Below are 22,908 nucleotides of genomic sequence, written 5' to 3' on the forward strand. Positions count from 1 at the left end.
CATTTCTGTGCTGCTAAGCCTACTTCTCAATGTGATGCTACCCTGGATCACTGGCCATCGAGCTGACCGTGTATGTGTTGGCGGTGCATTTTCTGTATGTTAATTGCATTACAGCGCTACCTTCTTTTGCTTGCGCACTGGGTACGTGCAGTATTGCTCCAGTTATGACCTAGACGCTTGAGAGGTATGGTCCTTCCATAGAATATGCACTGAGATAGTGTTACCATCCTTCTAGAGGGAAAAAACTTTGGACGATAAAAATTTTAAATAGCAATCTTGAATTCTGTATGTTTAATCAAAAATACTCTAATAAAAGAGTATTTTGTTTAAAGTATTGTTTTTTTTTTTTCTTTCTTTAATGTGGTTGTCATTCCCGTCGAAGAGATGTCACCAGGTAACTCAAAAGTCCTTCAGAATGAGTATTTGTGTCACTTACTTCAGACTACTTGATAAAAAGCAGCTCGATTGTCCAGCGCTCTGCTAGCAGCACTGAGCTGGCTTTGCTGGTCACATCTCACATCTGCAGTTTTTCTGCAGTTTGTGTTTGAAGTCCAAATTCTGGTATGTTGGTATTATCACACAAAGTGATAGCCACCTTCACTCTCTGGTGTATTTATAATTTTTATTAAAAAACCCCAGCCTTTGTAATACTTGTAATCATTCACATGACACTGCTGAAATTTGAAAAATGGGGACTGATGGTAGTCTTTTAGCAGAAGAAAGTAATGGGAATTGGTGGAAAATATTTTTTTTTTTTTTTTTTTGTTGGGGGGAGCGATTGCCCCCTGCCCACATACACTCACTTTGGTCTTAGCTGTTGATTTTATTATTTTATTATTATGAGAGGGGAAAAAAGTTGGTTTAAAATATTAACAAAAAACCCCCACTGTTCAGTTAAAGCATTGGAAGAGAAGTGGAGCTAATTTGGCAATAATCAAGACGCTACAGGTGCATGCTGTTTTTTCATTAAATCAAGCCCAATGAAGAAAATGACAGCTCAGCAGCTCAGCAGGTGGCCACTCCGCCCCATGCCTACCGCCAGGCACTTCTGAGGGAGGAGGCGGAGGGGCGCAGGGCCTGATGGCGGTGTGAGGGGCGGAGAAAGGCCGCGGCGGGTGTGAGGGGCCAGGCTAGGCCTCGCCCGCCCCTTCTCGACGTGGCGGCCGGAGCGGGCGGCCCTTTCCGCTTCCGGGGCAGCAGCCGCCCCTTCCCCCCCCCCGACGTGTTTTCTCCTCCCGGTTCCAAGATGGCGTCGGCGAGCGGCGCGGGGTCGGCGGCGGCGCTGTGGAGTGAGGTGAACCGCTGCGGCCAGAACGGCGACTTCGCCCGCGCGCTCAAGTCCGTTAACAAGAGTGAGTTGAGGGAGTGAGGGCCGCCGCCATGTCGGCGCCGGCCCCTGCCGCGCCGCGGGGCCGTTGCCGGTGTCCGTGTCCCGTTCCCTCCCCGCCTCACGTCTCTCCCGGGCGGGCTTGGCCTTGTGCGAGGGCCCCGCCGGTGGGGTATGGCTGTGGTGGGGGGTTCCGTGCTCCATGAGGGTACTAGGGAGAGGCGAGAGGCAAAAGCAGAGGGGGAAGCGAGCGGGGCGGTCGCCTGGGCCCCGCTCATCTGTCGGGACCATCGGTTTCTTCTGTTGCCTTGAGTAGGCCTCGCCGTGGGCCGAGTCTCGGCGGTTACTGGTGGGTTTTCCTTCAGGTTTGGTTGTGGGAGGAAGGGAAACTGCTTTCCCACCGGGAATTGAGGCAGTGTTGTGTGTACGGACCAACTGATTTGGTAGCGATAACTGGCTTGCGAGTGAGAGGCCACAGTGGGATGAGTTGCTTTGATAGTTGTGTATCCAAAATGGGATTGCAATATATAAGGCACGTTATGGCTAAAAGTTCTTGCTTTGCTGTTTGTAAGGAGTAGGGGCTCAGCTCCTGGCCCAGCAGATCTGAGGTCAAGTGAAAAAATAAAATACTAAAACCTGTTTCTTTTTCCTAGTTCTCCCTCGCTGCCTTCCATTGACAGAAAGTATTATGAAGTGATATGATGAAGTGATATGAAGTTTCATATGATGAAATCATATGAAGTGATTACCTGTTTAGAGCCATACTGTTTTTCTATACCAGTTGCTTTTCTTCCTGTATATGCTTTACGTGGCACTCGGGTTTTGGCACTTTGTTCTCTGCCTGGAATTGAAATGTCAGTGAAAGGTTTGTCCAGGTGTGTGCAGTTCCTTTAGTGCAGCTCTGTGGTCACTTAGGGTAAGTTCATTGTTTACACTGGATTCTTTTATCCTGACAGGATTTGTTTCATGATCTGAGCCAAAGCAAGCCATGCCAGGACCCTTGTAAATTGACGTTACTGCTCTCTGTGATAGTTTTTTGCAACTGTAACAACATATGACTCTTACAGAGCCTTAGTGTGTCTGATAATGAGATAGATCCTTGTGTTTAAACTGGTTTCCCTTCCAGTACTGCAGATCAACAAAGACGATGTGACGGCACTTCAGTGTAAAGTAGTGTGTCTTATCCAGAATGGGAACTTCAAGGAAGCCCTCAGTGTAATCAACACCCACACTAAAGTGTTAACCAGGTGAGTTGTGTCTTGCTGTACTCTCCAAAATACAAAACAGCAAGTCCTTGAGAAGCTGCATGTAGCTTCACTGGAGGGGACTAATAGGCAGCAAAATAAAGAGCAGGAGGTGCTCAGAGCCATTGGGATTGGGCTTCCTAGTGAAATGTTGATTTATTCTGGGTGTGAGAGGTGGTCTGGATGAGTTTGAGGCAGTGTAACATCCTGCTGTTACTGTTGAAGGGATTGTCCCTAATCTTGTTTTCAGCCAACTTCTTGAGCTGATTCTGTTTATTGATGTGGTTAAGCACCATAGCCGGTACAAGGGAAGAGGACAGATCTCATGGGGAGTGAAGAGAGGAGGGAGAAGCCCTTGCCAGTGGCAGCAAGCTGTTAGCTTTGCTTGGCTGTCTTATTGTACTGTTCCTTGGGGTCCTTTTCTTTGCCAGCCTGAAGGTACTGCTTCACCTTTTGGGGTGGTGCAGGCCCTTGGTGCGTGTTCTCAAAATCAGGATCTTGGAGACAACTTGTGTTTGAGAACAAGTCAAGCTGCCCATTTGTGTCATTAACCAGACTCTAATTTTCTTTCTAATAAAGGTGCTCTTTGTGCAACGACTGGGATGAATATTGCTACCCAAGAATTGCCTGGCAGCAAAATTCTTGTATTTCAGATACTGTTCTTGGGTCCTGGTTTGAGATAAAACAAAACCAATTTTCTTTTCAGTAATTTTACTTTTCAGTTAAGTCTCTTCTAACTAACTGCACTCCCTGATATTTTCAAATAGTGTCTGCTTCTAGCAGTGATAAAATCTGATGTTTATAGTTAAATACCAAGGAATGGTATGCAGAGAGGCTCTTGCTTATACTTATTCCCATAACAACCAAGGTCATCTAAGTCTGTTATGTGCCACATTGGCGGGCTGGAGGCGGAAGAGTGTAGAGGGTCACACCTGTGGGGAGTTATGTTAACATCAGCAAACCCTTTTGCTGCAGTTCTGCTGCACTGATATTTCAAAATAGGTTAATGATACCATTGACTTAGCATCAGACTATAAGAGGGACTGTGTTTTATACCACTTCTGTTCTCTGTGTGAGTTGGTTGTTGTTGGTGTTTGAAAGTTTGTAGTAACAATCTTTTGCTGTAATGATATGCCTTCTTCTTAAAAAGGAGTCACATAATGAAGTTTGGTACTATTTTATGTTTAAGCATTTGATTTGCATGATCTGTAGGAGGCCAGGGGAGATTTGAAATGCCATGTGTCTGGAGACACCAAAAAAAAAAGGAACATCATCTTTTAGGTGAAGTTTTGATATTCCTTCTCTGTTGAACAAAAAGCACATTTAAGATATTTTCAGTGCTTAACAGGTACATAATTCGGTAATCTGGGATCATGTGCTCACCTCTGGTGTTTGGCTCTTTGGGAATGTAGCAGTCTGTGACTAATTAGGGCTGCTTTAACAAGTGCGTTCAGGTGGGTGAATGCTGTTGAATGAAGACTACAGTGCCTGCTATCAGCCTTTGTCTTGTCCTTGCAGTGACATTATTGCCTTTGAGAAGGCCTACTGTGAATACAGGTTGAATCGCATTGAAAATGCTCTCAAGACCATTCAGAGTGCCAGTCAGCAGACGGACAAACTGAAGGAGCTTTATGGACAAGTGGTAATTACCAGTTTTTCTTCCTGGTGGCACTTCCATATGCTGGATGCCTTGTCCCTCCTCTAATGTGGGGCAAGTATGGGGACAGAATTTCCTTCTCTGCCTTGAAGGTAAGGAGAGGTACAGTTGCCAGCTGCTCAAACTTCTGTGGAGCTTCAGTCACCTGTTGCTGGAGGCAGAGTCATCATCTTATTGCTGCTGAACCAAAGCAACACATTTGTGGCTGCCTCACCCTCCTGGGTCTGGCCTGGTAATAGCTGTCTGGCCAAGGGGATGGAGGATGGAAAAGAGCTGGTGAGGTTTATTTGTGGTTGAGCCATCTGCTTGCATTAGGTACCTGTCCAGGAATGGTTTGCAGGACCTGATATCTGTCCTGGTTTGAAATAGAACAAAACCAATTTTCTTTTCAGTAATTTTACTTTTCACTTAAGTTTCTTCTAACTGACTGTACTCTGAAATTAACAGTGTCTTTTTCAGATGTTACTGCTGCTAGAAACAGACACTGTTCACTTAAGTGTGTTTTCTTAAGCGAACACTTCAGAAAATTGGTTTTGTTCTATCTCAAACCTGGACATATCTTAGACATTAAAAATGAAGCAGAAGAGAAGTGGCGTTTCTTCTCTGGTTTCTCCCTGGTTGATGAGTAGAGTTTTGTGAAGAATTGTCTGTCTTCTCTCAGCTGCATGAAAGACCATTAATTTAATCTCTCTCATAGAGAGGTGATGTAATCTGGAGAAAGGCTGTTTGAGGGCAAAACTGTGTAAACTGCTGCTTTTAAAGAAGCTTTTTTAGGAGTAAGAACTGTGCCTTTTGTGTGCAGGTAGCTGGTGTTGTTGCTTCAGTCCCTGCAAAAATAATTTGTAGAGTTTGCCGTTAAAGGTAGATGCAAATGTTAGTAATGTTCAGCCTAAAATATGGTGCTCTGCTGCTGCCAGTCAATGCAGGAGGAGGAAGGAGGCTGTAGTTGCTAGCATACACAGGGAAATACTGTTCTGAAGGCTAATCCCTTCCCCTTCTCAGTTGTACAGGTTGGAGCGTTATGATGATTGTCTGGCTGCATACAGGGATCTCATCCGCAACTCCCAGGATGAGTATGAGGAAGAGAGAAAAACCAACCTCTCTGCTGTTGTAGCAGCACAAAGTACATGGGAGAAGGTGATGCCGGTAAGGAAGTGTGTGTGAAAGAGTGACAGTCATGGAATAAAGGATATGAAATCATAGATCTTTAACAGGATAGAAATGTGTTCCAGTTTCTTGATGACTTCTGAGTGTATTGAAGATCACCTAGTGGTTTCCCCTGTATGGAGGAATAAATGCTGTTATTGTTCTCAGGGATGAAGTGTTATACTTCATCTTTGATCTCTAGGAGACTTGTATTAGTAGATGTCACGTAGAGCAGGAAGTACATCTCTTTGAGCCTGCATTAGGCAGAATGTGTGGTGACTAGCACTTTCCTCTGTCTCATTACCCTCTTGCCCAGGGTAAATCTAACTGCCTGGGTCACCCAGCCATGCTTGGGAATGTTTTTGTTAAAGAGCAGTGCAGGTTGTAATGTTCTAAATTTTTCAGAAATCTTTGTCCTTGGAGGTGTGCACAGCACTCTCAGCTTTATTTTCAGTGCTGTGGATCCACTTTCTAGTTCTCTAGAGTAGCGGTTCTTACCTGCCCTCGTTCAGCAGCCTCAGTAGTCCCCAAGTTCAGGCTGGAGTTTCATTGCTGCCTTGTCAATTGCCTCTGAGTTTGTTGTGCAGTGTGAGGGAAGATCCTTTTCACTGTGACTTATTTGCCAGGTGTGTGCCCTTTTAAAATTGCGTCTAAACTTATTTTGCAAGGAATAGCTTGAATGTACATGAAAACTGTAGTTTGTATCCATTGCCTGTCAAATCTGCATAGATCAGTTGGTGTTTACGCAGTGGTACCTTTGCTTTTCATGCTAGGAGGATTTGGGCCTTCGAGAAGCTACCTACGAGCTGTGTTATAACAGTGCATGTGCGTTGATTGGGCAAGGAAAGTTGAATGAAGCAATGAAAAAACTACAGAAAGCAGAAGGTAAAAACCTGGTGAGGTGAGGGGGAAGCTTTGTGTGACAGAAGTAATTACTTGCTCTCTATAGACACTTAATCAGAGAGAAAGTAGTTTTGAAAATTTAAAAACAACATTTAAAAACAACAGCAGGATTTGTTTTGTAAGTTTCCAGATGGTTCCTAACAGAACTGTTGTTTTTGTAGAAGTGTTCTTCTGCAGCTCTTTTCCAGAGCCATGTGGCATGTACCATCTTCTGGCCCTCTTACAGCCCCCCGATTTTTTTTGTTCAATGCCTTCGAGTAGTTTTTTGAAGTAGGAAGTAGACATGAGTGTAATCTCTTCACATAAGCGTGAGCTGTTTCATCTGTTCTAACTCCTGGTTTTGTTAGTATATGTATATATATTAACAAATAAAAACTAAAAAAAAATACTTCATGGTCTGAATTAGGTGAGGAATTAGTATAAACCAATAAATGAGCTTTTTCTGCGAAGAGGATTTTTTTCTATTGGGTGGAAGGGGATTTTGTGTGTGTTTTAAAAAAACCCAAAAACCTGGGGGGGGTGAATTAGGAAGAATTAGTTTCTTTCTTATCTAATTGCTCTTGCAGACAAATAGGTCAGTTCTGTCCTGATTTTGATGGTAGAATAACACCTCTCTCATACAACTGATTTATTGAGCATGTGTAATTTGAACATAGGTGCGGTGATAGTAGTTGTTTGGAGAGCAAAACAAGTGATGTTCTGGTGAGGTGTATTAGAAAGTTAAGAAGTGACTGGTATCTGTACTGAAAGTTGATGGAATTGCTGCCCCATAAAGGCTGGTGTAATGTGAATATTGCAGGCTTGCATCACTTAAAATAACTCCCAAGATGGTGAGGAGTTGCAGCTGAATGATCCCTATGGAAAAGATCAGGAGCTAGGTTTAAGGAAATTTTTTCAGGAGAGAAAATGAGCGTGTGACTCTTCTCTCAGAAGGCAGCTTTGGGAGGACATTATTTGCTGTGCATTTGATATTTCTTCTGCATCATCTAGTCTTCTCCCTCACGCTCAGTCCTGTCCATCATCAGACTTGTAGTCCGATGTGCCTGTGCTATGCTGCAGAAGTTTCAGGGATACATGAAGAAAGTGTATGTTCTGCCATGCTTCTAGGCTGTTTTTTTCCCCTAAAGCCTTCTAAATTGTTTTCTTCAATTTGTTTTTCTTTCTAGAGTTGTGCCGCCAATCGCTATCTGAAGACTCTGTAAGTTCTCAATGTTTTTCTGGAAAGTGTTTGCTTTATATCAGCATGAACAAGGGTGCGGCCATAAAGTGTACTGTAGATAACCAAAGGATAGACAAAGCTGCTGTGGAATATTGCCTAGCAAGACTTCCCACTGCTCCTGGTACCAGCTTGTGAGGCTGGAGCAGCCGTCATGGTTGTTGCAGAAGCGTAGCTAACACTGCAGGCTGTTGCTGCTGTGCTCCTGGCACAGTTGCCCATGCTGGTGAAGAATGGGTACAGGTTATCTGAAACCTCCCTGTGACCTGCCCCTACTATGGATGAACATGCTGAGTGGATGGTGGAAAACATACGAAATTTGTAATCGCTGTCGTTGTCTCGAGCAGAGGGGCAGATTCAGCGCACAAGTTAAGGGTATCTTCAGATTCTTGCAAGAGTAGGTGAAGCTTTCTTTTCTCACGGTTTAACCTGGATATGCTTGTATTTGTGCTGCGGCTGCAACCTTTACCTGTAGTGGCTGGGGTACTTTGCTGCTAGTACTGCCCAAGAGAGCTCATAGACGTTTGCCAGCAGACTGTTGGAGCCAGGGGAAGAGAGGTGAGATGGCAGCTTTTTTCTTTTTGCCTTGATTTTCCTTCAGGATGTGACAGAGGAAGACATTGAGGCTGAACTGGCCATTATTCATGGTCAGATGGCTTATATCATGCAACTGCAAGGTCGTACAGAGGACGCCCTGCAGCTCTACAATCAAATAATCAAGTTGAAGTAAGGGCTTTTCTAAAACAAATGCTCAGTCTTCCATCTGTAGAGAGACTACTGTTTCATAACAATGTGCTTTTTGCTTCCCTTATCTGCAGGCCAACAGATGTAGGACTGCTTGCTGTCATTGCAAATAACATCATCACAATTAACAAGGTATAGAATTACCTTGCTGCTTTCAGTGAGGCTCTTCCTGGTGGTTACTCAGCCTGTTTCTACCCTTCTGTGGAGAGAAGGGGGATAATCAGGAAAGACTTCTTCCTAAACAGTAGTTAAATTGCAGACCCAGGGACCTTTCCTTCTTCAAGGAATGTAGTGAAATCTTCTCATGATGTGTGATTTCCACAGGACCAAAATGTCTTTGACTCAAAGAAAAAGGTGAAGCTGACCAATGCAGAAGGCGTTGAGCATAAACTCTCCAAGAAACAGCTCCAGGCGATTGAATTCAACAAAGCTTTGCTGGCAATGTACACTAACCAGGTAGGGAAAACTGATCTGCAGTAAGTAGCTAGAGATTTAGCACTCGCCGCAGGAATTTGACTAGACAAAAATGGATATGCAGCTGTTCTGTTTCAGAAAATAAGACCAGTCGGTTTACCCACATAAGTGAGGGGGGAAAAAAAATCATCCCCAAAAGAAGACAGCCAGTTGTGTAGTGACTTGAGTGTTGCTGTAGCGAGGGCGGTATGGAGATGACCAGGAGACAGAAGGGGTGTGTGTTCTTAGATGCGTCTAAAGTGTTACCAAGTGTTCTTGGTTCTGTGTACCCATTTCTGGGAAGCCATCAGTAGCATCTCTTAGATACAACTGGTATGTTAGCCCTGCATTATGTGCTTGCAGAGGTTGAGAAAATTGTATTCTCTCTTCCCATTCCTCAGGCAGATCAGTGTCGCAAGCTGTCAGCAAGCCTGCAGTCGCAGAGCCCTGAACATCTGCTCCCTGTGCTTATCCAGGCAGCCCAACTGTGTCGCGAGAAGCAGCATGCAAAGGCTGTAGTGCTTCTGCAGGTACATTAAGAGAAAGTACTCCTTTCGCCAAGCTCCATTTAAACTTGCGCTTTATGTTCTCATGTGCTGTTTGCCTTAGCTTGCTTTGTCTGGTTTAAATTTCCAGAGGTATCTGACTGTGCCTACTTTGGTTTAGTGTAATGCTACTGTAAAGCATTTACACCCTATTGAATGATGCCACTTTTAAAGGGAAATAGTTCCCTTGCACCTCTTAATTTCATGCTTAGGAAGCTGTAATAGATGGCTCTAGGGTAGCCAGTGGTCTTTGCTGTTCTGCTTGCAAGCAGTTTGTAACAGCCCCCTTTTGGGAGGGAGTGAGTGGCCTGGGATGGAAATCTGAGAGGACAATGGGCCACTGGCATGGTTTGGGTGCCCCCCTCCCCCCACAACTCTGTGCTGAAGCCTGACAGTGCTGGAAAGCTTTGTTTGGCTCTTGCCAGCTTGCTGAGACTGAGCATGAGATATGATTCACCAGAGCAGCAGCCTGGTGCCCACACACATGTTGAATTGTTCTTTCCTCTGACTCTCAGGACTTTGCAGACCAGCACCCTGCCAGTGCAGCTGAGATCAAGCTGACGATGGCCCAGCTAAAAATTGCTCAAGGTATCCAGTGTCCTCCTTTGTTGGGAAGTGTTTGCACATGATAATGGTACAAGGGGTGAGAAAAACAGGCTTTGGGGCAATCTTTGCTGCAGTCAGAGTTTTGACAGGAGAGCAGAGTAGAGATGCTTTCTGTCGGGTATTCTATATATATATGGCTATGGCAGGATGGAGCTCATAGCTTAATGTCTGAACGTCCAGGCCCCACAGATCCCTGGAAGACATGTCCACAGTCTTTGTGAATAATAAGGCTGAATCTGTTCTGGGGCAGGATCTTTGTGTCCCCATTGTTTCCCTTTGTCTGGAGGGTCATTGGCAGGGTGAAGTGTTACTGTGCCACTCAAGAGCATGTTACTCCCTGTCTCCCTTATAGGTAGCATCACCAAAGCCTGCATGATCCTGAGGAGCATAGAAGAACTGCAGCACAAGCCTGGTATGGTAAGCAAAACTCAGTCTGAACTGTGTGAGGTTTTTTCCCTTGTATAGCACAGATTTGTACTGCCTGCTCGCTGTTGCCTCTTCCCTGTGGCTTTCACTTGAGTGTCTGCAGGGAATTGAAGCCCATCTTCATTGTCTTGGACAAAGGTGGGATTACAACTTGCATCAAATGGCCTGACCTTAGCCACAGAAGTACTCTGCCTGTCAGCAGAGATGTTCCCACTCTCTTGTAATCCCTCAGACCTGCATGTTTGCCTGGATTTACTTGCGTAACATGACTGGAGCAGCTGCTTCCCTGGTACGTACCGTTGGGAAGTTTTTGAAGCAGCTTTACGACAACAGGCATTAGGGAGAAAGTGCTATATGTTCCATCCCCACAGCACCAGCCCGGTCTGCATGCATGTCCACCTCTAGTATTCGGAAGAGCTTGATGACCTTAAAAATACTCAAGTGTACAACATAAGCATCTTGAGCAGAGGCTGACAGTTTTAGCTCTGTTCCAATTGCAAGTGTAATAATCAATTTATGGGGGCAGTCAGCAATACCAGCTCCTTTCTCTGGGTCACCTCTGGTTGTGACTGGGGTGTAGACAAGCAGATGGTGTCTTTATCGTCTCTTCAGCGTTGATTTATTTTTTCATGGCTCTTGGGATAGAGAATGGGGAAAGAAAAAGTGTTTCTATTGAAACTGTGTCCAGTGGCAAGCAAAGAAAGTGTCGAGACAAGAAGGTTCTTTCTGTGAATGCAGTCTTAAGCTTGTACCACAGGATGTTGGTGGGGATGTTTCTTTGGGAGGGACCTGGGTTAGGAAGGTCTCGCCTGGGTATCCTGCCTGTTACCACAGCTGATTTTTAGGGGCTGAGCAGACTCACATTGAGTCTGCTTTTAGGAAATTGCATCACTTAACCGTGCTGACTCTCTGGCTATAGGCAGCTTGTGTGAGGATCTGCTATAAGCTGCTCTTGAATGTTTACAGGTGTCCGCGCTGGTGACAATGTACAGTCATGAAGAGGACATTGACAGTGCAATCGAGGTCTTCACACAGGCTATCCAGTGGTATCAGCAATTCCAGGCAAGTCAGACCAGAGGAGCTAATGCGCAAGGATTTATCTCAGTCTTTTCTAGATAGTCCAACTCAGCTTTTCCTCTTGATGCACAGCCCCAGCAGCTCATCCAGTTGGGGTTTTGGAGACCTTGCGAGTGTTCATTTTGTCACTGTTTCATTATTTTAGATGTGTTGCAAGCAGGGAGCAGCAGCTCCTGTCAGTTAGGAGAGTGAGGGCAATGGGTGCCCAAATATAGCAATCTGGCCTTCTCCCTGATGAGAAGGCATTGTGGAGCAGCAAGCTGCCTTGTCCCATGCAGTTCTGCCTCACATCCTAGAGTGCAAAGGTGGTCTACTTTCTGCATGACAGGGTGCTAACTCAGTTCTCCTTGGCCATGTCTCAGGGAAATTAAAGCTAGATAGAGCTGGGCTCCATGCTGTGATAATGAGGAACTAATTACAGCTGCTGTGTATTTCAGCCAAAGTCTCCTGTCCATTTGTCACTGATAAGGGAAGCTGCCAACTTCAAACTAAAGCATGGCAGGAAGAAGGAAGCGATCAGCGACTTGGAGGAGCTCTGGAAGTGAGTTGGGTGGTTGCTGAACAGGAGGTCTCCACCCAGAGACCTCTGCAAGCTGTCTGGTGCCAGGCAGTGTCTGACAATGTTGGTTGACTGGTAGCCATCCTTTATAGAGCTGCTTTTGCAGAGGGGCTGCAATGCAAAGCCATATTTTGGAAGGAGGGGGGATTATTCATTTGATCTATTGATGATGTTCACTTGAAAACCTGGTTGGCTTGTCCCAGAAGCCTCTTGTATGCAGTGAAAGTTGCTTTGGGGACTGGGATGCATCATTTTTTTTCTAGTGCTGCATAAACCGTGATGTCTAGGTTTTAGTTTTTATTATGCACTTGACAGGATTTTTTTGGGGGGCTGTTAACTTACCTTTAGCTACTGGGACCCAAGGGATTTTCGTCTTCCGTTGCTTGCTTCATGATACTGTGGAGATGCCTGCACCTCCCATTGTCCACACCAGTGATGTTTGGTGATGTGCTCTGGAGGAGACCACAGGCTGACGTGCCTGTCCCCGCAGATAGCAGCTGTGCTGCAGCAGTAAGCACTGCATGGTGGGACCAGTCTTTGGGATGAGTGTGTACCTTGGTAACTTTGTTCTTTTTTTTTTTTTTTTTTCCCCCCTGCCACTACAAAGGCAAAACCCAAAAGACGTGCATACTCTGGCACAGCTCATCTCTGCCTACTCCCTGGTGGACCCTGAAAAAGCTAAAGTGTATCCTTTTGATGGTGGTATCAGAACAAAGAAAGAGGTGTTTAGGCATTGCTCCCTTGGATTTCAGCTGTGTGGGGAATTCAGACCCGCTCTCGCCTGAAGAAAGGCAGGTAACATCTCCATAACAGCTACATATCTGGGTCAAGTTGCCTGTAGCTACATTATTTCTTTAACTGGTTTGATTACTGCAGGATCCTAGAACGCTTATGTATTGGCCTCCTCCTCTCTGAGAGTTGATAATTTATCATAGAATTGTAGAATGGTTTGTGTTGGAAGGGGACCTTAAAGATCATCTAGTTCCAACCCCCCTACCATGGGCAGGGACACTTAAGACTAGATGGAACTGAAAATAGGAGCTCCTCTATCTTTTCTATTGGAATCTTAAACCTGTGGTAGTAGTGCAGGACTGTGCCTGATAAAACATGGCTAAGCTCTCACTGACCTAAAATACCAGGTTTATGTACTGCTTTTGCCACCCTGAGCAGTTTTCAGAGGAAGTTGCTGCTTCTGTCCCATATCAAAGAAAGAAAAAATGAGGCAGATGGTGATTAAGCAGCTCATCCCAGCTTGTGTAGACAGCTGGTGAGAGAGATGAAACTAGCCTCATAGGCCTGTCTGGTGTCTGCATTACTAACGGGCTGAATTTGTTCAAGCTGAAGTTGCCCATTGCTCTCTGGACAGACCTGGGTGTTTATCTTTTTGCTTGCTGGTTTGCATCCCTGAACTCTTTCCTTGCAGTCTTAGCAAACACTTGCCTTCCTCGGACACCCTGTCACTTAAAGTAGATGTTGATGCACTGGAGAACTCCCATGGAGCAACCTATGTTCGGAAGAAAGCTGGGAAGCTCACTGGAGACAGCCAGCAGAAAGAGCAAGGGTAAAGCAGGCTGCTGTAGTTCCGGTGCAGTCATTCTTTGGGGTGGCACAAGAACCACACCTGCTGTGGTGGGGGCATTGCCATTAAAGGCAGCTGGTGCAAAGGGAGCCTGCTGTTTAACCGTGAGGAGCTTCAGGTAGCAGCAGACCAAATTTTGAGAGAGATGGGAATGATTTAGCGTCTTCCAGAGCTAGTTTTTAGTTGACTTGTCTGCTGCGTCTGTGTTGTGTCACAGTGGCTGTTTCCCTTCTTGCTTTTCAGTCAAGGGGATGTGAAGAAGAAGAAGAAAAAAAAGAAGGGTAAGCTGCATTTTCTAGATGTTGACATGGCACAGCTCTGGAGAGCTTGCCAGATTGTTTCTTCAAATAGCATTGAGCTCCCCAGGAGCTGGAGCCCTTTGCTGGAAGTGGGTCCCTGTGAACACAGATCTTCATTATAGATTGTTTGGATGGGGCATTCTTCCACAGAAGCAAGAGCAACACCCTGATAGGATGATGTGGGTTGCTGGGCTCTTGTGCTTCCTGGGTACTGACATCCCATGCCTAGCTCTTGGTGACGCCTCTCTAGTGTTTTGACCCCAGTCTCATTTCCTGGCACTGGATGTTCCACAGGAAAGCTGCCTAAGAACTATGACCCCAAGGTGACTCCCGACCCTGAGCGGTGGCTTCCAATGCGAGAGCGTTCCTACTATCGTGGACGGAAGAAGGGCAAGAAGAAGGATCAGGTTGGCAAGGGGACTCAGGGTTCAACAACAGCTGGTTCCTCTGAACTGTAAGTACCCATTTTGCAGGGCTTGGGATGGGGAATCACTGGGAGGCTGGGAGGACGTGCTGCCTTTCTGTGGCTCTGTCACCACACCAGCTGTGGGTAGCACAAGCAAAACTACTTTGCCACTTGAACCTTCTACCAGCTGCTCTTCCCAAAGATCCCTATAGGTCACTGAAAACCAAAATGATATGCTAGGCATACTTGAAGGTGCCAAGGTGCAAATGAAATTACCAGTCTTTTAATGTGTTTTTCTTAGCTTTGATGATGAGATTAATTTTGCATGCCTTCTCTCAAGCTGTTTGCTTGAAAGTCTTTTGGCAGCTGGAGAACTGTTAGCCACGGCTTGGGAAAACCCTATACTTCCTTCTAAATTGACGCTGATTATTTGAGCTGGAGTCAGGGCTCACCATTGTGTATGAGGCCTGACAGCAGGGTGGTGACTTACTAGTGTCTGAGAGGAGAAAGTACTTCTAAAACGATAGCAACGCAGGGAATTCTCAGTGCTCTCTGGTAGTTTCTCTTTACACAGCTGTCTCAAAACAGAAGCATGAAAAGACCTTTGTGGCACTGTTGGCTTGAGCAGTGTTTGCAAGGAGAGCTGGCACAAAGATGCCTTTGGTTAAGAAGAGAGAAAGGATGTTGGGTTTGCACTGCCTAAGCGTGGGGGACTGAAAAGCATCTCGTGTTGTGTGAGCTGTCACGTGTCTATTCAAAAGTTAGCCTTGCGTTTGTTGTTGGGGACTTACGCTGTCTAGTGAACATCAGTTAGAAGGTGATTGTCTGCCCTTTGAGACATGTTCCCATCATCTATCAGCCTTTCTGTATATGTTGAAGCTTATTTAAGATCTTCTTGCATGAGTGCCCTCCCATACATAATGCTGTCTTCTAGGGCAGGTGTTGTTTTTCCCTGTCAGCTTCTCGCAGGTGGTTGTGAACCCACGTGGTATCTGTTTCTCTCATCTTCCCTGCAGGGATGCCAGCAAGACTGCCAGCAGCCCACCTACCTCCCCTCGGCCCGGCAGCGCTGCAGCTGTATCGGCCACAAGTAACGTCATCCCTCCCAGGCACCAAAAACCCGCTGGTGCCCCAGCCACCAAGAAGAAACAGCAGCAGAAAAAGAAGAAAGGGGCTAAAGGAGGGTGGTAAAAAGCAGGATGTGTAATCTCCCTCCCTCAGTAGGTGATGCTGGTTGCAGAATAAAGGTCAAAAGCAAGTGCTGGCAACAGACTCCTGGTATCTGGATCTCTGTCCTGCCTGTCAGTGGTCTGGGGGGAGATGGGCTGGTATAGGCACCCGCATGTGTCTGCTCACCAAGCTGCCTTCCTCGCACTTGCCCCCACTGTGACTTAGGGTGTTGGTATTAAACTCAAATGCAGCCCCTAAGAAGAGATCTGTCCATGTTGCCAAACATTTAAAAGATGTGGAATAATCAAGAACTTCTTGAAGTGTAGATTTATGCGTCTCCTGCATATGTTAGTTAAGGCCTTCAACAGATTTGTCTGGCAATGTCTATGCGTGATGCAAGCATTGTCTTGTATGTTTCATCCCAGTCAGTCATTGACCACCACACAGCACAGGACCAAAGGGTCTTGGAAAACAACATATGGGCTAGATTATCTGGAGAAGGTAATCTGAAGGGGAGAACAAAGCTGTTAGAAAGCATGATGAAGCATGTGGCAGCTGACTCTGTGTCCCCTTTTCTGCAAGACGGCTGCCTTATTCTAGTGGGCTTGGCAAGACAGGAGTGAGCTAAAACAAAGTGTCTGCCTGTGGCAGTGGGCTGTGTTGAAGAGGCATTGTGCTTCTCAAGTGGAAGCTGGCAGTGAGGTGGAGAAGTGTCTGCTCTCTTTGCACCCCACAGGTAGCCCCCAAGCGTCTCTTGAAACTTCTGGCTTGGTCTGAATGTACTAAGAACATTTTTCCATACACGGGCTTTCAGTGGGTAGAAATAGCACTTCAGGGAGAGCTGTCAGATGTCAGCTGAAAAGGCAAGGGCTTCTGTCTCTGGAAGAACGTAAAGCAAGGCCTGAAGAGGTGGGGAGCAAGGGAAATGTTACTGTGTCTTAACAGCACACCACCCACACCACCCCCACCACCTCCCTGAGTGGCCATGGAGTAAATACTAATTAGAATCCAGTCTTTATTACCTTGACTGTCCACCGGGAGCATCTGTTGTGCTCTGAGTGAGAAAGAAGAAGTGAGCATTGAGAAAGCAGCAGGGTCACCTGCTGAATAGAAAGGATTGTTGTAAATGACTGACGTGCCTGGGTGATGTGCCTCCTTAGGCAGCAGCTGGTGACTGCAGGAGAAAGCACTATCCTGCAGCCATGCAGTTTCTGGAGGGTGATGTGGAGAGAGGAGATACTGGAGGAGAATCTGTGTTCTCCAGGCATCTTCTCTGGTCAAACCTGGCTGAAACACTGAGTCTGTGGCACTGCTGGAGCCCTGACCAGGCTGCCTGAACAGCCCTGACTGTCAGGCCCTACAACTCTTCCCCTTTGTGTGCGTGGGAGAGGGCGGCAGCAGCTGCGGGGAAAGCAAAAAGCCACTCGTGGATCGGCTCGGTATTCACTGATACGGGGAAGGCTCAGCCCGACGCTGAGCCCCAGCAGATGGGGCGGGATCCGCGCGTTCAGGGCTGTGGGGGGAACCGCCTCTGCGCGCCGGGCTGCAGGGGGAGCTCCCCGTCTGCGCCCGGGTGTCCCTGCGCGCCGCCGGGCGCCCAGCGGAGCGGGGCTACCATGGGTTCCCGCCTGCGGCCCGCCGCGCTCTGCGGGGCGGCGCTGGCCCTGGCGGGCGGCGCGGCCCTGGCGGCCTGGGCCTGGGCCCGCCTGCGGAGTCGGGTCGCGCCCCCCGCCGCCCGCCATGCCGCCGCCGATCAGGTACCGGGGCCGGGTGTGGGCAGCGGGCGAGGCCGCTGGGTCGGGGAGCGCCGAGGGGGGCCGCCCGGGACCGCCTCGGAGGCAGCGGGCCCGGCAGCACGGCGGGGCCCGGGTCCGGGCGGGGAGGCCGAGGCCGCGCTCTCCTCCTTCCTCGCTAGCTGCGTGTGGCCGCGCTGGGGCCGGCGGGTGTCCCTGGCTGCCCTCCGCCTCGCCGGCGCTGCGGGCCTGTCCTTGTGCGGCAGGAGCCCGGCAGGCACCTCCTCCCTCTCCACCGTGAAGCGGCTTTTGCTGTCCCCTCCAGACCCCTCGTTTCGCCTCCTTGTTTCCCCTAGCCCCGCTAAGCCTTGCGGCTGCCCCGGCTGAGCCGGCTGCCCCTCGCTTTGCAGGGTAAAGGACGCAGCAAGCAGATACTGGTGCTGGGCCTGGATGGGGCCGGGAAGACCAGCATTCTCCATGCCCTGGCAACGAACCATGTCAAGCGCAGCGTGGCTCCTACCGAGGGCTTCAATGCCATCTGTGTCAACACCGAAGAGTCCCAGATGGAGTTCCTGGAGAGTGAGTGAACCTGGTTTAATACAGCACATAAAATAAGTTCCTGTCCTGTGTCCTAGGGATCAGGCCCATATGATAAAACCTCCACATTCCCTCATGCCTGCTCTGGTAACATGAAGTTGTGATTATTTTCTCCTTGAGGATTCTGCTATCCCACCCCACTTCTTGAAGGAGATGATATACAGGTGTTAGAGGAGGTCTGTGTTAGTCCAGGCCTGTCCTCCAGGGAGATCTCCACCCACAGAGAGGAGGGTAACAATTCTGATTGTGTGAAACCACCCAAAGCAGAGATGTCCCCAGTAAGCCCTGTGTTGTGGTCCATAGCCATTGTGTGTTGTATGGCTTCTTCTTGGTGCTCATGCCTGGTGAAAGGCAAGAGCAGAAAAGAAATAAGAAGGTGAAAGAAGAGAGGAAGGAGGAAGAAGGAGGAAATACACCTTTTGTGCAAAAGCCTCATAAGTGGTATTTTCTAGCCTTTAGTGGCTTTTGAATGCCTGTAGGTTTTCACTAAACTTTCTGTGTTGCCCTTAGCATTGATCTTTGGGTGTTGTCCATGCCTGCAGAGAGCATCTCCTGTGATGCTTTTGGGGTGTCATAGCTGTTCTAGGTGCAGCTAGCTGATGGGGAAGGTGGAGACCCTGGAGTCAGGGCAGTCCCTGGCACAGAGAGGCTGACATCCTGGCCTCGTCGCTGCCTGCCTTCCGTGAAGGCAGAAGCTGCCCTTTGCTTCCTGCTGTTTCTACCGGTGCTTGACTGGCTTAGTTGGCAGCCAGTCTAAGGACACCTCTGTACCTTTCTCAGCAGGCCTGAAGGAGTTGTGCTGTTCCCAGGTAATTCTTTGGAATGTGAGGATGAGGCCGTTAAAGCAGAGTTTCATTCCCAGTCCTACTACCATAGGAGTCCCTGTGGTGTCTTAGGGAAGTCATCTCTCCAGAGATGCTTGTGATCTGTGCCCCTCTGCTAGTAGGCGTGAGACACCCGTGTCTCCTACCGGGAGGTGCTTTCCCTAGCTAAGCCCAGAGAAACCCACAGTATCTCTGCTGCTGCCCGGGGACAGCCTGGGCCCAGCGCTGCGCACACCACGGCAGAACCTGTTGTTTCTGAGTCGTCCTTCCCTCTCTGGTCCAGGTTGGTAGTGCCTGAGGTGTGATGGCTGCGATCTGACCCATGGGAAATGAAATGTCTCAGGCCAGTTTCAGCCAGGTAAATCCATGCATGGCTCTCTAATCTGGTTACTTATCCAGTCTGTACCATCGCCTAGCCCAGGGGTTAGCAGCCTATGCTGTGATCACATGGCACAAGATGATCAGCAGACAGCAGGGTTTTTATTTTGCTGGCTGAGACAGATAGGAAAGTTTTGCTTTATGCCATGATATGGAGAAGTGGGTGGTATCTTGCCTTTGCAAGGGATAGGAGCTCCTGGCTTCTGCTGAGTTCCTACTGGTTTGGGAGAGAAAAATGTCCTCTGTGAGGTTGCACACCCCTGGGTTACGCTATGCATGAATGCACTTACCAAAGGGAACGGTGGGGAGCCCCCACAACGTCACAGTACAGAATCAGAGGCATCTGTCCCAAGCGTGATGTGTCAGTCACAGTGGCAGAGTTGCAGTTCTGCCTGCAGGTATGCTGGGGCTCTTGAAGAAGAGTCAGGCCTGCCCTAGTGGGAAATGTTGCTTCCCTTTCTATGTTCTGGAAACTACTGAATCATTTTGACTTAAGCGAAAGTAAAATTGCTTTGAAACAGAGCAAAGTCACTGAGGGCAGTAAAAGATGGCTCACTAGCAAGTCAGTTTTGAAAAGAGCTCCTGTGTAAGGCAGGAGGCAATTATAGGGAGCCCCCAAATGTGTTGCTTTGAAAACTTGCTGCATTTGGGGGACTTGCCCATGCCTTTTGAGCACTTCAGTACTCTTGAGCGAGTGGTTCTACAGTGTGCCTAGGAGCAGACCTGGAGAACTGAAAACACATCTGAAATAATTAATATACCGTTGCTATTCCTGTCAAACTCCGCAAACTACCAAACTCTTTCTGTCCCTGGATGGGAACAACAATCTCAGGCAACTTGTTGCATATCGTTTCACCACAGAATTGTTATAATACCTGGTTTTGAGGGCGGGCGTCTTTCCTCTGTATCCGAAATGTCAGGTAGAAGTGTATCCTGTGCAAAGATTTTGCCCATTACCTAAGGACTGCCTGAAAAGTCTGCTGGGACTTGGTTTTTCTCTTCCTAAGCACCTCTGTTTTTTGACAGTGTGAAAGCTGTGGGAGTTTTGAACTAGTCCCTAGTGTCATACAAATCTGATGAGAGCCTTCCCCACCTCAGAGCTAAATTTCTTAAAGAAAGAAGAGCTTAAAGAGCTTAAAATGGACTTTTTCTTTTTTTTTTTTTTTTTTTTTCCCCTCCAGAGCATACATATATGTCTGCATGGCACACGATGAGGGAAAATAAAGCTATTTCCAGTCTCATATACAGTAGTCCAGATACTTTGAGGTTTTGCTAATGCAAATACCTTGGGTTTTCAGCCCAGGGCCTGCTGTCGGCACCTCTGGGGGCAGTGCTGCTTGGATTACTTGGTGAATCCTGTGCTGCTGTCTTTTCTTCCAGTCGGGGGCAGTGAATCTCTGCGTTCATACTGGAAGATGTACCTGCCCAAAGTCCTGTTGCTAATCTACGTCGTGGACTCCGCCGATCATGCCCGACTGCCTGTGGCGAAGCAGCTGCTTCATCAACTGATCCAGAACAACTCCACCCTGCCGGTGGTGGTTCTGGCCAACAAGCAGGTAAGAGTTCCCTGCTGCTAGCTGAGCTTGGGCTGGCAGCAGCTCTGAAAACAGCAACAAAGCCTTTCAAAGGAGGCTTCATGCCTTTAAAGAGGCCACGCTGGAAGCTGGGGATCTTTTTGGGACATCTGCTGGCCACAAAAGAAAATAATCTGAGGTTGAGTTTTGGATCTGCAAGGTGCAGGTCCTGGGCTCACAGATGGTGCAGTCAGAGCTGTGGGTGGAAATAATGGTGAGAATGCTGTAGAGTTTGTAAGGTTTGAGAGCTGTGAGGGAAACCACAGTTAGACCTGAAGTTAGGTTTCTGTTCTGAATGCTTGTCTAGAAGTACCATTTTAACTAGCAGCAACCGCAAAGTGAAGCACCGTTTTTTCCTTCAGATTGTCTGGTTGGTTGCTCCTAAGTCTGCTGCTGAAGAATGAGAAAAGAGAAGCTTTCTTCACAAGGCAGTGCTTTCTCCTAAGATCTTTGTGGAAGTGTCAATGACTGGTGCTGTACCTGGAATAGAACTGTGCCTGTGGTACAGTTAGAGAACAGAACACCCAGGGGTTTTAAGCCCAGATTTTCTTTTATGAGGGCTGTACACTCGGTTTGCTCTACGTTGTTACCCCCTAGATTTCAAGTAATTAAGGCATGTTAGTAGTAGTTCTGTGTGTTACTTTTGAATGGAAGTGCCGGCTTTGGCTTAATCAAACACAAATGCTGCTACTGATTCTCTAGGTCCCGGAGTCAGAAACACCAGTGGCTGAGGAGGTACCCAGGGAATGATTGTTGTATTTTTGCCCTGTTCTTGTAACTCTCTGCTGGGCTCCTGGGGTCTTGGGCCAGCAAGACTTTTGTCTGCCTCGTACAGGTAGTCTTACATTATTATCGGAAACACTGGAATTACTAGAAACAGAGATGTACCCTTATTTTTCTGGGAAGAAATTAGGTTAAGGATAAACTTTTTTTTTTTTTTTTTTTTTTTAATCCCCAAAGCATTTTAGGGCATGGGAACTTGATCTCATAGAAGGTACGGAAGAATGGTGCTCCCAGAGCCTTTGAGACCCTTCCCCCTGGACAAAGGCAGTGGCTCCAAGCGGAAATAGTACCGCCGGCTCTTGCAATGCAGGAATGGTGCAATCACCTCTTGCAACTAACAGGCTCGTTTTGTTTTTGTGTATCAGGACCTCGAAGGTGCATATTGCATCACCGATATCCACGATGCTCTGGCACTGTCTGATCTTGGGGACGAGAGGAAGATGTTCTTGATTGGTACCCACGTGGCAGAGGACGGCTCCGAGATCTCCTCCAGCATGAAGGATGCCAAGGAGCTGATAGCGCAGCTGGTTCTGGAAGCACAGTGACAGCTCTTTTCCTACAACATGATATTTGGAGCTGCGGGGGATGAGGTGTTAGCATATGGTCAGTTTGCCATGTGGTGATTGAAATGTACAGATATCTTTTCCTTGTGGGTGTGGATTTCCTCTATGATCTCTAGTTGGTAAGAAAATCTAATTTATAGCGGTTTGAAAATACATTTGAAAAGTAGTCTATTTTTTAGCGTATTTGTAGGAGAAAATTAGTCTCTCAGACAGCAGAGTTAAGGGGATGTATAGCTTAGATGGGTTGAGATGGCTTCTTGCTAGGTGGGAATCAAGCATTGGTTTCAGTGGAACAAGGTTGTATCCAGTGAATTTAACCTGGCTTGATGTCTCAGGTTCAATTTTAAATTGAAATATATTTACTTCACAGGGTTTACAGAACCTTGGTAACAGTGTTTTTCTGTTAAAAATGAGACCTCGCCTCTTGACAGCATCAGAAATGTAAAGTGCTACGACTAGTATTTTTGACAGTGATAATTTTTATTGCGCTGTATTGGAGTCGGCTTTTAAGGAAGTGGCAAATTAGTAATCTCTGGAAGTTGGATCGGTTACTGCTTCTTTTGTGGGTAAGAACAAGAAAATGAAAGCACTAAGACATGAAGTGTTTCTTTGCCTACAGGGGAAAAGCAAAGCAGTGTAATTTAAGGTAGTGACCGGAAGCGTTTAAGTTAAATTGGCACCAGAAGTGGGAGACTCCTGCATCGCGCTGAGCGGCTTATTTTGGTTTAGTCCAGGTTGTCGTGGAGCAAGCACTCTTACACCGGTTCTCTTCTGAAAGCGGTTCCTGCCAGCCAGCAGGTGAGGAGGGCGAGCTGCTGACGCCTGTCACCCTCCCGGTGTCCTCCTGATCACACTGTTCTGTAAAGGACCTGTTTTGCAACCGCATTTACTGTACTGAGGTTTTTTTTAGTTGTGTCCTTTGGAACAGGTGCATAAAGCAGACAATTTTACCCTAACCAGCGGGTCTGGGCTTCATTTACCCGAACAAAGAGCGCTTGCAGCCGACCCTCCGGGCCTCTCTTGGTCTTCCCACCCCTCTGCGGGGACCGGGTGCCCGGCCGCCCCCCTCCCCTGCCCGCCGGGGCTCAGCCTTCCCCCG

At 47.4% G+C, this 22,908-nt stretch overlaps 2 protein-coding genes across 6 annotated transcripts; both read left to right on the forward strand.

Moving 5' to 3' along the window:
- Window positions 1-1,044: 1,044 nt before the first annotated feature.
- Window positions 1,045-15,459, forward strand: SRP72 (signal recognition particle 72). 2 transcript variants are annotated; one of them, XM_074589619.1, is made up of 19 exons: window positions 1,045-1,352; window positions 2,454-2,574; window positions 4,090-4,213; window positions 5,231-5,374; window positions 6,148-6,259; window positions 7,444-7,475; window positions 8,095-8,219; window positions 8,312-8,369; window positions 8,562-8,693; window positions 9,092-9,220; window positions 9,751-9,823; window positions 10,194-10,258; window positions 11,234-11,329; window positions 11,782-11,885; window positions 12,511-12,588; window positions 13,327-13,464; window positions 13,726-13,763; window positions 14,076-14,235; window positions 15,204-15,459. In XM_074589619.1, exons 1-19 carry the CDS (start codon window positions 1,247-1,249, stop codon window positions 15,376-15,378), a joined length of 2,010 nt encoding a protein of 669 aa, XP_074445720.1. In that variant the 5' UTR covers window positions 1,045-1,246; the 3' UTR covers window positions 15,379-15,459. The 2 variants fall into 2 exon arrangements, with proteins under 2 accessions (XP_074445720.1, XP_074445721.1); XM_074589620.1 differs by lacking the exons at window positions 8,095-8,219; window positions 8,312-8,369 and having other exon boundaries at window positions 1,162-1,352.
- A 1,275-nt stretch (window positions 15,460-16,734) lies between these two features.
- ARL9 (ARF like GTPase 9) lies at window positions 16,735-22,765 on the forward strand. 4 transcript variants are annotated; one of them, XR_012587360.1, is made up of 6 exons: window positions 17,027-17,114; window positions 17,501-17,669; window positions 18,795-18,869; window positions 20,270-20,445; window positions 21,612-21,928; window positions 22,429-22,765. XR_012587360.1 is itself a non-coding variant. In XM_074589623.1 (5 exons), the coding sequence occupies exons 4-5, from the start codon at window positions 20,305-20,307 to the stop codon at window positions 21,789-21,791; spliced, it is 321 nt and encodes a 106-aa protein (XP_074445724.1). In that variant the 5' UTR covers window positions 17,005-17,114; window positions 17,501-17,669; window positions 18,795-18,869; window positions 20,270-20,304; the 3' UTR covers window positions 21,792-22,765. The 4 variants fall into 4 exon arrangements, 2 of the variants coding, with proteins under 2 accessions (XP_074445722.1, XP_074445724.1); XR_012587359.1 differs by lacking the exon at window positions 18,795-18,869 and having other exon boundaries at window positions 16,735-17,114; window positions 21,612-21,849; window positions 22,429-22,559; XM_074589623.1 differs by having other exon boundaries at window positions 17,005-17,114; window positions 21,612-22,765.
- The last annotated feature ends 143 nt before the right edge of the window (window positions 22,766-22,908 follow it).

Source organism: Larus michahellis, chromosome 5 (assembly GCF_964199755.1).
Source record: "Larus michahellis chromosome 5, bLarMic1.1, whole genome shotgun sequence".
Taxonomy (NCBI): Eukaryota; Metazoa; Chordata; class Aves; order Charadriiformes; family Laridae; genus Larus; species Larus michahellis.

Bases quoted from the DNA above. Each gene is read 5' to 3' on its own strand.
- SRP72 (XM_074589619.1), top strand. From the start codon at position 1,247: ATGGCGTCGGCGAGCGGCGCGGGGTCGGCGGCGGCGCTGTGGAGTGAG. The intron at 5,375-6,147 runs GTAAGGAAGTGT...TTTTCATGCTAG, and splicing joins CATGGGAGAAGGTGATGCCG to GAGGATTTGGGCCTTCGAGA. The intron at 8,694-9,091 runs GTAGGGAAAACT...CCCATTCCTCAG, and splicing joins TGGCAATGTACACTAACCAG to GCAGATCAGTGTCGCAAGCT.
- ARL9 (XM_074589621.1), top strand. From the start codon at position 16,845: ATGGGGCGGGATCCGCGCGTTCAGGGCTGTGGGGGGAACCGCCTCTGC. The intron at 17,115-17,500 runs GTACCGGGGCCG...CTCGCTTTGCAG, and splicing joins GCCATGCCGCCGCCGATCAG to GGTAAAGGACGCAGCAAGCA. The intron at 17,670-20,269 runs GTGAGTGAACCT...CTTTTCTTCCAG, and splicing joins CCAGATGGAGTTCCTGGAGA to TCGGGGGCAGTGAATCTCTG.